The sequence below is a fragment of the Solea senegalensis genome, linkage group LG13 (assembly GCF_019176455.1).
Source record: "Solea senegalensis isolate Sse05_10M linkage group LG13, IFAPA_SoseM_1, whole genome shotgun sequence".
In the NCBI taxonomy this organism is placed as follows: Eukaryota; Metazoa; Chordata; class Actinopteri; order Pleuronectiformes; family Soleidae; genus Solea; species Solea senegalensis.
Genome location: NC_058033.1, coordinates 308 through 14,645, shown reverse-complemented (window position 1 = coordinate 14,645; position 14,338 = coordinate 308). Strand labels below are relative to the sequence as shown.

Genomic DNA, 14,338 nt, shown 5'->3' with positions numbered 1-14,338 from the left:
TGGGATGTAAAGAATCCAGTTGCTGTAGTGTGACATCAACTATGAATGAAAATGTGTTGCATTGATTACTGATGTCATCCATGTGTCTGCTTATGTTTTTTATTTCACTTAACCCAGCCATTAACTCTGCACATGTCTGGACTGTAGCTTTACGTACCTGAGCACAGGACTCTATGTGGTGCCCTCCTCCTCCTCCTCCTCCTCCTCAAACTGCTGCAGCACATCATCAAGTGTTGAGTGAGCTCTGAAACAGACAGATAATTATCATTTAAGTGTTTCACAAATGATATGACTCAAGCTTTAACAGAATTATGCTGCTAATACATGACTTTCAATGAGAGAGCCGCTACTCACCTGTTGGTGTCCTCCGATAAACTGAGACTATGCCACAACTCGGAAGAGAACCTCAGCTTTTTCTCCTCAGGGTCTGCAGAGCAAATCAATTTCAATGTTTTTATAATTGGTTTTACAAGGGTTCATTTTCAAAAATTCAAAAAGAAAACAGCAACTGTAAACAAATCACACATGCAGGACAATATAAATGACATTTAATCTGCACAATAATCAAAAATGCATCAACAAAATCAATTGCAGTCAGTTTTGCACCTTCTACAATGGTTGTTCATTTTCTTTCTCTATTATTAAAAGCTGCATCAGGCTCCACAATGCTCCACTTAAAGGTTCAGAACATCATTTATAACTGTTGTATTGTGACTTATTAATTGAATATTTCAACTACATTAAAATGAAAACGCCTCTCATTATGTTTAACAAGTTATGAATATATTAAAAAACGTTGAGATGTTTTTTTTGTTTCTCACCCTTCTGTGTGTCACACTTGTCAGGCTTCTCTTCTTCACTGCATTTTTCACCACGGTTCCCTCTCTCATCAGTCTCTTCCTCTCCTTCTGTGCACTGTTCATTATGTCCTCCTGCTATTTCCTGTGACTCATCAACTGCCTTCTTTTCTTCTTCTTCATCCATCACATTTTGACTGTCAGTGCTTCTCTCCGTCTCCTCTTCACTTTGCCCCTGCTCAGATACTCCTGCACTCTCTCTGTTCTCTTCTTCTTTGTGCTCTCCCTCCACAGAATTGCTGTAGCATCTGTGGAAACTGGAGCTGGGAGATTCAGAATCTCTGAACAGCTCTTCCCCCTGGATGGCTGTGATGAAGCCCTGAAGACTACTGGCAGTGTCTGCCTCCAAAGATTGAGGCAGAGGAGTGTAGGAACCCTAAAACAAACAAGATTATGGGTCAACTATAAGTAGCCAGGCAGAAAGATAACAGAAAACATTTTTGCATAATCAATTAAGAAGGGCATAAGCAGTATAGATTTATTGGGCAACCAATTTGTTTTCCAGGGTGTAGCACAGCTGCCATTACTGCGGTGGCCGGTTGCAGTGTCAGCATCAGGGCTGCAACTATGAATCAATTATTAAGCGATTACTAAATTAATATTCCAACTATTTCAATAATCCGTTTGAGCTCCATGTAACAAAAAATAATGAAACTATTGTGGACAGAAAAGCCGTTTACGAAAGTCATCATTTTAAGTTTAGGGAAACGTGTTTTACATTAGTCTGGACTGAAACATTTTCTGATGGTTTTTGGACCAAACAACTTATTGATTAATGAGGGAATAATCGACAGATCAATCATAATCCTCACATTTATAATAATCGTTAGTTGTAGCTTTAGTCAGCAGAATGGAAAGTTAGATTTGGCAGTGTCCCCCATAACTAATAGAGGTACATTATGAATTTAGTTCAAATTATGAATTTGAACTACATTCAAATTTTAAATAATACAAAAAAGAAGAAGACACACTGGCCAGAAAAATACAAAGAAAAGACACTTCAATACCTCCACTTATTTCCTTCAACACGGCCACATTTCAATACATAAAGTACTGTGTAATATACTGAATGTGAGTTTAACTTCAAGTGTAATTAATTAATTAAAAAGGGGCAAACGTGTTGGCCTCTTACACTCAGGGAACCTGTGTAAAGTGGACTGTTATACACTCTACACAGGTTCATATATCGCCACTGGAGCAGCAAAAATGGTGCAGGTTCTTCCAGAATATCTGTACACTGTTGTAAACGTCTAAAGCTAAATCGTGCTAAATTCAAAGTCAGATTAAAGTTGTTTAAAGGGAGTTTGAGTTCAAACTGCGGGCAAAGGCCACTGCAGCACTGGTGTCTTGTTTACATCTGGATACATCTTAGCTGGAATGGAGTGAAACAGAAGTAACGAAGTTAAGGCTTTTTTTCAAGAAGAATGGTTTAAGTTTACCCAGAGTACATCTGAAAAAACACACACTGGTGAATGAAATGAGTATATGAACCTTTGAAGAGCTTGCTTTTGGAATGGAGGAGCTCTCAGTCCACAGATGTTCAGTACTGCGGTGGCTGCAGGCAGGGAAGTCTGGGAGTTTGGCCTTCATAATATCTGTCATCACACGCCTGTGTAAGTCTGATAAAATACAACGCAGGCACCAGGTTATGAGATTTTGTTATGTTTTCAGTGACACATGTAATCAAGTAATAATGCTAATAAGGGTGCTCCCATAGAACAACCATCACATATACAGTATATATACACAGGTTATAAATATATATACTGTATGTACATATATATATATATATATATACATATATATATACATATACACAGGTTATATATATGTATATATATATACTATATCTGTATGTGCATAGAAGAGAAATTATATGTATGTATTGCGATGTAACATTATTTGGATGCGGAGTTCTCCATCTGGAAACAGGTTCTGTCAAGCAATACTGTAAGACCTGACTGAGGGAGCAGTAGAATTAACTTCTGAGAATTTCAATGGGTATTTCTTAGTGTTTTAAGTCTTATTCCAATCTGTTCTTTACTAGCACAACGCTACTATAGTCTATGTCTATCTTGACATAAAACAAATCACTTCCTGAACAGGACAGTCACTGAGCAAAGCGAGATCTGAACACCATTGTAGTGAGAAACACCGAGAGTTGTGTGGAGTTGATGGTCTTAATCAGCAGTGTGTAAACACATTCGTCATATCAAAGACATTTGTTTATATTTAAAGGTAATGCACTACAGTTTTATTGCTGTCCATTTGTAATTAGAGCTTCTTTTCTTCCTCCTCTCGTTTAGTGTTTTTCTACAGTTGGCATACTTAAAGTTGCATTACCGCATCCTGGATTAAATCAGCCAATACAGTGTCCATGATGTTGGATGTTAATAAATGCCAGGTCTGAACAGGGCCTCGGACTGATTAAACAGTAATGAAGTGCTGGTGGCAGGATGTTGGGTCTATTTAATGAACACTGGTTTTCCAAACTAAAGTCTTTGCACTGAAGACAACCACGTCAAAAGGTGTAGTAGTTAGGAGTATGTTTTTCTTTAACTTGAAGAACAAGTTTCCACAGTGATCACAATGTGAATGCCTTTACCTGAGTTACGTGGGGTACTGTTACAGGGTGGGCCTTGTCTGTTGCTATAGATACTGTAGAGTTTCTCCTGAGGGACAGCCGGGGAGCATGTGATACTGGAGAGTTCAGCCAGCAGAGCCACGTCTGACGAAGCCCTTCACACACACACACACACACATTTACAAAAATCAAAACATGTAAAAAAAGTGACTTACTTTAGGGAGCGCTGTCGAGCCATTTTTGCCATGCCCATGAATGTGTGTGCCAAAAATGCGCTTTATTTGAAAGAGGAAAAAACATGTAAAAAGTTGATCTCAATAAAACAACGTCTCACAATAAACCAGTTTCCATCATGTGACCACACATACAACAACAGTTGTGTAACCACAGGTGAATGTTGGTTAAGGCTACATGCTAATTTCACGGTGGACACAGCTGTCATTCCTATGTTTACCTATAAACCTCTCTCCACAATGGAATGTAAAAAACTGTCTATTGTTTGTGGTTTGGAGTAAAGTCTCAGAGCTGCTCTCACCTGGAAACAACATATATGCTGTCAAATGTTATATGAGAAGAAAGTAGCAATAAACAAAACAAAAAAAAATCTATATAAATAACAGTGAAACTCAGTACATTGGAATATGAAGAACACAAGTCCATCTATGTTCTTACATGTAAGCGTTGGGTTTATACTGTGTCTGTGTGCCACTGACACCTGGATCCTTACAGGTATTTGAAAAGCTCTCATAATCTGAGGAAAGATACAGAGAACAAACAAGTTTATCCATCAAGCCACTTTGCATTAATCTTAATTTTTCCAGGTAATAGTTTAATGTCAAATATCAACATCTTACTGGTTCTGTGAGAATCCATCGGTGGATTTCCACTTGCTGCTGCTGGCCTGCACGCATCTCCTGTGACATCTGCACTTTCCTGTGAACTGGTTGACTGGAAGACACATATCACATGTTTCCCACACAAGCATTAGACCATGTTGTGTTTGCACTACAAATTCTCAGTAACAGTTGGGAACATTACTGTTTTCCACTGACAGCATCACCTAAGTACAGCTCTTTATCACTGTTTCAATATCAGCAAGCAGTACAACACAAAATATATACAAAAAATGTAGGATACTATTGTATTATCAATGGAATAATGGAAAATACACCTTTGAAAACTACTCAGCCTTTTGTCTTTGCTGTTAGATCCATTTGTCAGTGGACATGCAAATAAATGCATGTATTTGTGTGATAAAAACACATATTAACCTAATTAAGTGATTAATATTGTATATTCTGTGCCAAAGCTGACAAAACCTAAACATATAGTGCTGGTCTGTGACTACATGATAAGTTCTAAAAAGTTGAACTAAGTTGATAAAAGAAATTCTATTAAAAAGTGTGAATATGCAAATTTCTCTAAAACTGTACAGTAAAAGTGTTTCCAGTATGCTAGTAGTCGTAGATGTCCTGAACACAACCTAGTCAGTCTTGTCCAGAACTTGCACATTTCTTTGATTAAAAAGTGCTACTGTGGGAACTAACGAATGACAAAAAAAAAGAAAAAAGGTATTACATTAAACAGTACCTGCTGCATTTGGCTCAGCTCCATTTCGCTGTGATGAGTTTTAACTGAATAAAACTCTGCCATGTCACAGTCAGAAGAAAGCTGCAGCAGCCGGTCCTGCTCAAAATGCTGCTGTTCAGCTGGATAGTGTCTCAGCCATAAGTCCAGCTCCACCTCGCTCATCAGTTCCCAGTTTCTGTCCTGGAGCTGAGCCTCCAGATTCTTTGACCAGTCATTTCCTCTTTGTGTTAAGAGACTGTACTGGTTTGAATGACGTCCAGCAGCAGCAGTACCTTCTCCAGGGTGATTTGTGGAGAGGGGGAACATAGAGGGTGCACTAGAGGAGACTGTGTGGATACTGGAAGGAGCATCTCTAAAGTCCAGGTGATCCTCCACTGTGTCCAGGCTCTGGTTGGCCTGTCGCAGCAGCTCCTGAGACACTTTGAGGTCGACCACAAAAGTGTTGATCTGTTGATCCGCTGTAGGTTTGGGCAGCTTGAGGATTTCCAGCTGCTCCAATATCTCTCTGTCTATATTTTCCTCTACATCAGGTTGTTCCTCAGAACTATCTGTTTCTGACTCTGACTCTGTGTGAGTGTCCACTTGGTGGTGCACAGATTCTTCCTCTGAAAACTCTACTCTTTCCGTCCACAGCTCAGACGTTGCTCCACTGTACCACTGTTTATGAAGTTGTCTGTCTTGGTGAGACTGTCTGTCCACCACTGCCTTCATTTTGACTGGCTTTACAGTGCTAAAAACAACTGAGACATACATGCAAATTTATAATGTGATCACAAACACATGTATATTTTTAGATCATGGGTTGAAAAATATGCAAAGCTTTTGTTTTTCTCATTTCTCAAATCAAACTTAAATTTCTCAAACCTATCTGTTGTTCAAACTCCACATTAGTGCATCACAATTTGTAATTCTTTTAAACAAATTGCAAATGCTTTTGTGATTAAATGCAAACAATTCTGCACAATATTCTACTTTTCCTGCATTATCGTTTCCTTATGTTACCCTCCACAACATCTAGGAATTATCAGTTAATTGTGTAAATCACCACATTAACATCAAAATAGTTAAATCAGATGTCATAATTTTAACTAATCTATAATTTATCTGTACTTCTCAGATTTTGTTATACAATTATTAGACTTTTTTGTAAATGTGATATATATAAGTTACTCTATGTAGGGCGTCATCCTGATGACACTGAAAAATACTTTTTTTAAACTAGGTTTTGGGTGAGGGTAGGTAATCCACTATGTGGTGAGGTTTGTAAAGATTGTAAGAAATGCACCAAAGCAGTTGAGAAACTGTAATCTTTCAGTAAATACAGGAACACCTATAGTGTTTGTATGTTGTGCTGAGTACCGTGCTTTACTGGCTTTCCCACAATCCTGTGCTGTGTTGTGGTCTGAATACCAGATCCCAGATCTTGTTCTGGATAATCACTCAGCTCACCACCGCCCAGCTGATCCTCCGGGGACAAACACTGTAGCTCAAACACAAACAAATAAGTGCATCATGTGAGGAATTGTTTCCAGGCACTTCTTGGGCTCATAGAAAAGGAAAAATACAATTATGCATTAGCTCAGGGGTGTCAAACATACGGCCCGGGGGCCAGAACTGGCCTGCCAGAGGGTCCAATCGGCCCACAGGATGAATTTGTTAAAATTTCACATTAATCTAAACGTAATGTCAAATGCTCCAGATACCCGGGACTAAATGTTTGTGCCTTTATAGATCTAGTGTGCTGTGTAAATAGTAAATTTAGGCATGATATTGTTGAAATTGCACTTATATTTCTCAAGAAATGTCATGTTTTGTAAAATTATCCTTCAGTAAATGTAAAACAAGGGAGAAAAAACGAAGGGGTTCTTGTTGTTCATAGGTTATTATGCTATTATTTTACTATTTTTACTGGTCCGGACCCCTTGAGATCAAATTGTGCTGTATGTGGCCCCTGAACAAAAATTAGTTTGACACCCCTGCATTAGCTGATGTGTGCATACATACTTTACTAATGCACCATTTCCCAGACTCATAACATGCACTGGATGACATTGAAGGACAAAAGTATGAGGCTACTGTGTGAACATTTGTGTCTAATTTGAAATGATTTTCTCTAAGTGTTTCTAAGATTAACACATTCACAAGTCAAAAAGTACAAATAAATCATAAAGATTGACACAGTAGTGTTTGCAGTGGCTGGCATTGTTGCCTCACAGCAAGGAGGTCACCAGTTGGGATTCTGGTGCAACTGAGAGCCTTTGTTTGTGGAGTTAGCATGTTCTCCCTGTGTGTGTGTGTGTGTGTGTGTGAGACCAAATTGAACAAAGGTGTGAACGTGAGAGTGAATAGCTGTTTGTCTCTGTATGTTGGCCCTGAAATGGACTGGTGACCTTTCCATTGTATACCAGTTGAAACCCTCATTTGGAAGACAAAGCACCAGAAAATTGTTGGATGTGTACATAGATGAATAAATAATACTAATACAGTATCAAAAGGATTTGGTGGACCTATAATGTTGACTTGTAATCGAAGGATAGATGCGAGTATCAGGTCTGAACTGGCATGCCAAGGTTGTTTTTGAGATAGACCTAAAATGTGAACCTCAACACAACATTCCATGACTTAGCAAACAGTGACACTGAAGCTTTTAAAATCAGACACACCTTGATATCCTGTTGCAGTATTTGGCACAGGCAGTGCAGGCTGTATGTGCGGTCCTGTGGGTGCTGCTGCAGGCCAGTCAGCACCACATCATAGTAAGGCTGTGGAATGCTGCTGTTTACTGCCAGGACCTGGCCTGCGTCCATTGCTTTTTTAATCATATCCAGGCTCACAGCTCCCCACGGTTCATTGTCTGAAACATATCACATTAAAAATACTATCACCTACAGGCAGTAAGCAAGCATCACTGACAGCTGCTTTAACTACTGCAAGATGGAAATTTCATCTTTGATCAAAAGTCTTTTGACATTTTTTCTAAACAGCAATGCAATGGTATTGCTATGTATACGCACACACATATATACATACATATATATGTACAGATATACACATACACAATATAATAATCTTTATTTCCTGGTTTTGATGCTGATGTGTCAGAGTTCGTACAACAGAGCTTGGATCCAATAGACACGAGACTGAGTCAGCTATACAAAATCAAAATTGAGACTTTATTGCTCTCTCAAAAACACGAACAAAAAAGAATGCCGAAGGCAAGAGCAAAAATGCTATTCAAAAAACACGAAAATAAAAGAATGAGAAAGAGAAAAGGCGAAAAACCGAACCTATAACCAGAAAACGTAAACTAGATCAACTTGGATTGTAACTCTAAACATGAAAACATAAACTAGATCAACTTGATTCAACACTCTAAACTTGAACAAGGTAACGATGAACATGGAGAAAAACACACTGACAAAGGGAAGTGAGTGACTTAAGAAGGGGAAAGGGGACCAGGTGCTGACAATCAGGAAATGACACCAGGTGCAAACACTCAAGGTAATCAGACAAGACAAGGACAAGGTAGACCAAGTGCAGACTAACAGGAACCCTCACCAAAATAAAACAGGAAATGACAAAAACGTGACTCCCAAAACAAACATAACTAACAAATTTGCCGACGTGTAACATGATGTCTGTTCAGTTTTAGGACTATATTGCTTCAAAATTATATCAATCAGGTCAATTCATTGAATTCAAAATGAAAAAAACATGCATCTTTCAGCAAGACATGGAGAGTCTAATTTGAAAGTCAGTAGGGAGCTACCTGTGTACACTTCCTGGATCAGAGCACATAGACTGTAGATGTCAGCCTCCACTGTGCAGGGTTTCTGTTTAAAAACCTCTGGAGCAGCCCACCTGTACAAGCTGGGGGGCAGGGCTATGTGCTTGGGGGGTTTGACACATGAACTGCCTTTGCTGGACACACACACACACACACACATATGCATAATAGAAAAATAATGCTAATATGGAATTCAAATTCATATATACTTGTTTTTTACTTGTTGGATAGTGTGAACCCTTTGTACTGCTGCAGAACAGTCTGTCTTTTATATTAAATTAAATTCAAAATATATAAATACAATGTTGTGTGTTTTTTTAATTTGTAACTAGAAAGCACAGCATCAGCTTAAACCAGTGTTTCCCAACCCTGGTCCTCAGGGAACACTGCCCTGCATGTTTTAGATGTTGCCCTGTTCCAACACACCTGATTCCGATGAACAGCTCGTTATCAGGCTTCTGCAGAGTTTGATGACAAGCTGACCATTTGAATCAGGTGTGATGGAGCAGGGCAACATCTAAAACATGCAGGGCAGGGTTCCCTGAGGACCAGGGTTGGGAAACACTGGCTTAAACTATATAGACCAAAATATTTGAAGATAAAATTTAAAAAATCTTATCTTTATCCTGCTTCAACACACCTGATTGATGTAAACAGAGCTTTGACTGTCAGTAAATGAAACAAGCTAAATTTCTGCTGAATTTACTCATTGAAAATCAGCTTCTCTGTCATTTTTAATGCAAAAATGCAAAAAGCCACACTCAGACAGAACACTAAATTGTGTAGTTAAATTGATCAGAATCAAACTGTTACCTACCTGGGGACCATGAAGCCTAAATCAGTAAGTTTGGCTACTGTGAGCTCTGTGAGAACCACACCGTGTGAAGACAAGGCTCTCATCACCAGACCTTGCCCATGGAGATACTGCAGACCTTCACAAACCTGCAACATCACTGACAGAAGCCATTTTTCCTGCAGCACCGGGAACTCGGTGCGCTGCAGAGACAAGGAGAAGACAAAGGCAAACACAAATCTGTGATCATAACAAAAGTTAATGGAAACATGACATTTTAAACTGCTCACGCTCTCACACCAAAGTCCAAAGAGAAAATTAGAATTTTTAGCTCAAGGGAACTCGAGTAAAGATTTTATAAGGTGAACCTTTCATTTTTACTTGACAGGTTTAATTATCCCATAATTGACTCTGACCACCACCAAGGTTGGAAACTTATTTATTACTACATCTGGCTTTCATAATTTTTTATCAAGTGACTTAAGCAGTGACTTAAAAGAGTTCTAGAAAAAGCAAAGCAGCCACACCTTACAGTGTCATGTGTCAGAATGTGCTATGAAATCACCCAGGTGTACTTTGTTACCCTGTTGTGCAGCAGGTTGTGGAGTGTACCGACAGTGACTCGCTCAAACACCAGACTCGTCTTCTGGAGATCATCGGAGAGACTCACTCCCATCAGCTGCAGCAGTTGTGGGTGTAACAGTTGGCTGTATACAACATCCGCACACACATATATAAATATAGACAAATCCACACTGACACACATACAAGTTAACAAACCTCAACCAAAGATTTGAATTTGCCACACACATCCTGCTATTTCTCACCTGCAATATTCTTGTTCTTTGATGAGCAGATCCAAGTAAATTGCACGACTGTCCATCATTTTCTTCACTGTGACCCTGGAGTGTCTCCAGCTGCAACTGAAACACACAATTGGAAAATGTAATAGAACACTTTCAAATATTTCTTTGCAATTTCCTTTGACAACTTAGCTCATTACATCATGCTGTGCAGGTTTTTAACAAGGTATTTTACAGATGTTAAGACATTCTGTGGTTGCAACAAATTTATGAAGAGGAGAGTGCATAAAAGTCACTTGATGACACAATATTTTCCAATGTTTTGATAAAAGAAATTGTAAATGTAATCTGTAATACTGCTGTGCCATCAGCAACTAGGTGATAAGAGCAGACCCACATCACTCCTCACTGCATGTTACCAGTTCACTACAATTACTGCAGAAGCCTTTCAATGGTTCAGCTGGCAAAACGGAGCTCGACCCTGAGTCTGAACCCACTTTTTTTAAAACTGCAGTAGGCAGAATTAGTGGAAAAATAATTGATTGTTTTGAATTCACAGGTAATTCAAAAATTTACAATTACCAATTTCTGCCCTGATTTATTTTTTATCAGATGAGGATAGACAGAAATGCGAATTTCATGACAGATGACCTGAGGAAGTCTCTCTATCTCTGAAAGACTTTCACAATACTGACACATTTAATGGCATTTTTTTGCCCAATCATCTTTTAAACTCTTTTTTCTTTTTAGTTTTCTCTGCAGCAATGGAAATTTTTGCCAGTGCTACCTGTAGGTAAAGTACAGTAGGTGTAGCGGAACCACCAATAGGAACACCCAATCTCTCTCTCTCTGAACTGCCTTGTGAATGAACAAAGTCTCCTTGTTTGTGTTTATCACAGTACACCACAGGCAGTAGCACTTTCAGAGTAGAGTTAGAAGTGTTTCAGAAACAAATTACTGGGCCTAGCAATTGCACTGCTATTTCAATACAGTTGCTTCTGTTCAGCTCCATCTGACTGACGACTGGAGTAACATCCTCTATGTGTCAATCTTACTTGGTCATGGAGGTCAAAGAACCACAGGTGAAAGTCAGCACAGGTTCATCATCAGCCTGGGTCAGATCACTTTCTTTGATCAGTGGAATAGATGCTGGCCATGCAAAAGCCTGACATGGCTCAGTTACACACACCTGGTCAAACACACACATGAGAATGAGCAGGGCACTAGTTTTATAGTGTGACACAGAAGTATATTAAATTGACTGTAAATCTAGGACACCACAGAGGCAGTTCTCTCTGAACGTAAGGTTAGGTTGTCCCCAATACAGACAAAAATCAATGCGTAAATCAACAAAAACTGTACTGTACATTGTTAATGATGTACTGTACCTTTCCAAAGCCCAGACACAGGGCTGTGGTGTAGGGGGATGTGATGTGTTTCTTCTTATTGAACTGCATGTCAATAGCACTGAATGGAGTAGAAATATAAATGTATTAATCATCATCATCTTCATCAGACAACCAACAATGGGATTGTGGCAAAACATATGGTTAATTCTGATGTTGATATTATGTTGAGTTGATGTTATCAATGAATTTAGTATTATATTGTAAATCTCAATTTCCAATAGAAAAGGCTGTCTAATAGAGAGACTCAACATTCTCAAGATATCACATATTTAAGCAGGCATGGATTTCTTTAGGCTTTTGTTATGAGGCAGCATGACTGAACCTGGACAACTACACTTAAAAGAAGAGGAACACTGAGGGTGGCTCTATGGTCAAACACATTTTTGTACAGTCAGAGATAGACAGAATAGCAGTGGTCATACATCCCACCTTCTCTGATTGTCAGTCTTGTGTGCTCTGAACAAATCATGTACTCTCAACTTAACCAAAAAAGAGAGAAATCTCTGTTTTTATAAAGTGCCAGTGAAAGCACAAATGTAATTTCTTATAAAGCAGAAACGTGCCTTAAAAAAATTAAACAAACTCACAATATGGTTTCTAAACCAGACAGTGAAAATTATACAAAGCAATGTCGTATGCGCACCATGATCATACCTTGTCTTTATGCGATCTAGTAAAGATGCACGTTGTAAAAGTATAGAGGTTGACATGTGTCTACCATAGAGCTTCTTCGTAGTTGGGTTCTGGCACAGCTGTTGCATAGAGGACATACAGTTTTCCAGGAAGGCTACCATCTAATGAAATAGAAGGAAGAAGCATGAATTCTAGAATGAAAACACTCAACATTAATAGAACACTAAGTGGTCAAAGTTTACCTTGGTGCAACACATTTATTAATGGGAATTGTAGAAGTCACTGTTTGTATTTTCAAATAATCTAAGCAGTTTTATCTTGGTCTTCTTCATTGCTTCAATATTTCCAATATAGGATTGTTGCAAAAATCACAGTGTCACATTTACCTGTGCACTGTCACTCTGCTTTACAGCCCTGAGCCAATCAAAAGGAGTCCTGCCTTCCATATCATGGAGCCTCAGGTCTCCTCCAGCATCCAACAGGTCACTCACCACCGAAGCATTACAGGAAAATACTCCTGCATGAACTGGGGTGCTCCAGTCCTCACAGCAACTACAATAAAATTATAGAATAATATCAATAAGCTCTTCCGACAATTGGGACATTGATTTATCATATCATATGTAGACATAAACTAATCATTGATAAACTTGTTATTGTAATGCAATGTGAATGAAAATATAACTAGATAATTCTGTCTATTGAAAATGATTTAAAATGGTATTTTCACAGGAGAAGAGACACCATTCTTTTGTCCTTGTTTAACACTAAAGAATAATGCTTTTTATCTCACAGCTTTCATGAAGGACATTGGAACTACAGCCAGATCTTTAATCTTGACCTTTTTAAGTCAAGTAACGTCTACCATTAACAATAACTGTTGGAATCATGAGTCACTAGTCTGGTATTTTGTGGTTTTTAAAAGTCTTCTGACAATGGGCAAGCTATTTTAGTGATTGAGTGCAAAGCTTACTGGTTTGGGTCAGCTCCATAATGAAGAAGCAGCTCTGTCACCTTTACATGGCCCAGAAGAGCAGCGCAGAAGAGCGGAGTCTGACCCAGGTGATTCACACAGTCGACATCCACACCTGGTATGCATCGCAAAACACCAGCACCATGTTTTTTTTCATTTCATTCGTTCTACATTTTGAATCTTCATATTAATTTGCAACATAAAAGGTTTCATTGGTATAATTGCATTACAACACCACACCATTACAGAAGCTATGGTGGATACCTGTCTGCAGCAGTTTCTTTAGCTTTGAAAGATTCCCCTCCAAAGTGTATTTGTGCAGTAATGCATGAAGTCCTCCAGAGGTAACGACACCCACATCTACAGGATAGAGGAATGGCAACGCAGTCATCCTGTGTCCGCTCGTCAAACTTCCCCAAATTGTCCAGGAGGGCACTGGCAGTACAGTGAGGCAACATTTGATACAGTCAGTGTGTCTTTATGGTTGTTTTCACACTTAAAATATATGGTACAAGCACATCATTATGATGTAACCACCAAACCTAAATTAAAACATAAGCAGGAGTTAAAATGCAGTTGTCAGGTACATCTAAATCTTTTTAGCACTTCCTCAGTTAAGAGTGAGTGAGTGAAATGTGAATTTCTATTAATCACAGATTCACAAGTTTATAAAATATATCATTTTAATAGACTGAATTCCCCCAAAGTATACAGTATAACGAATTAGTGATACTATCACTTTATCCAGCTGAGGTAAGTTTGTGGTTGTATTTGACTTACTATTGCATTGCAAATGTGTATTTTTATTTTTAAGTATATTGTAATGAATGGCAAGTAATAACGGTTACCACAAAATTACTGTCAGCCTTTGTTTCAGGTCATAATCAAGACAAACTAACATAAGCATGA

At 38.6% G+C, this 14,338-nt stretch overlaps 1 protein-coding gene across 1 annotated transcript; it reads right to left on the bottom strand.

Annotated features, from left to right (window-relative positions):
• Positions 1–171: 171 nt before the first annotated feature.
• On the bottom strand, positions 172–13,820 carry LOC122779342 (inactive serine/threonine-protein kinase TEX14-like). Its single transcript, XM_044041548.1, has 20 exons — positions 13,694–13,820; positions 13,430–13,544; positions 12,843–13,008; positions 12,478–12,617; positions 11,803–11,881; positions 11,470–11,603; positions 10,439–10,534; positions 10,195–10,318; positions 9,636–9,814; positions 8,801–8,952; positions 7,695–7,885; positions 6,391–6,511; positions 5,032–5,771; positions 4,296–4,389; positions 4,114–4,192; positions 3,463–3,596; positions 2,349–2,476; positions 822–1,233; positions 355–427; positions 172–244 (listed from the first exon to the last, which is right to left on the bottom strand). Exons 1-20 carry the CDS (start codon positions 13,818–13,820, stop codon positions 172–174), a joined length of 3,357 nt encoding a protein of 1,118 aa, XP_043897483.1.
• Positions 13,821–14,338: the final 518 nt, after the last annotated feature.

Excerpts from the sequence above, each read along its gene's own strand:
- LOC122779342 (XM_044041548.1), bottom strand. The coding sequence starts at position 13,820 with ATGACTGCGTTGCCATTCCTCTATCCTGTAGATGTGGGTGTCGTTACC. Across the intron at positions 12,618-12,842 it reads AGCAGAGTGACAGTGCACAG|ATGGTAGCCTTCCTGGAAAA; the intron begins GTAAATGTGACA and ends CTATTTCATTAG. Across the intron at positions 11,882-12,477 it reads CTAGATCGCATAAAGACAAG|TGCTATTGACATGCAGTTCA; the intron begins GTATGATCATGG and ends TACTCCATTCAG.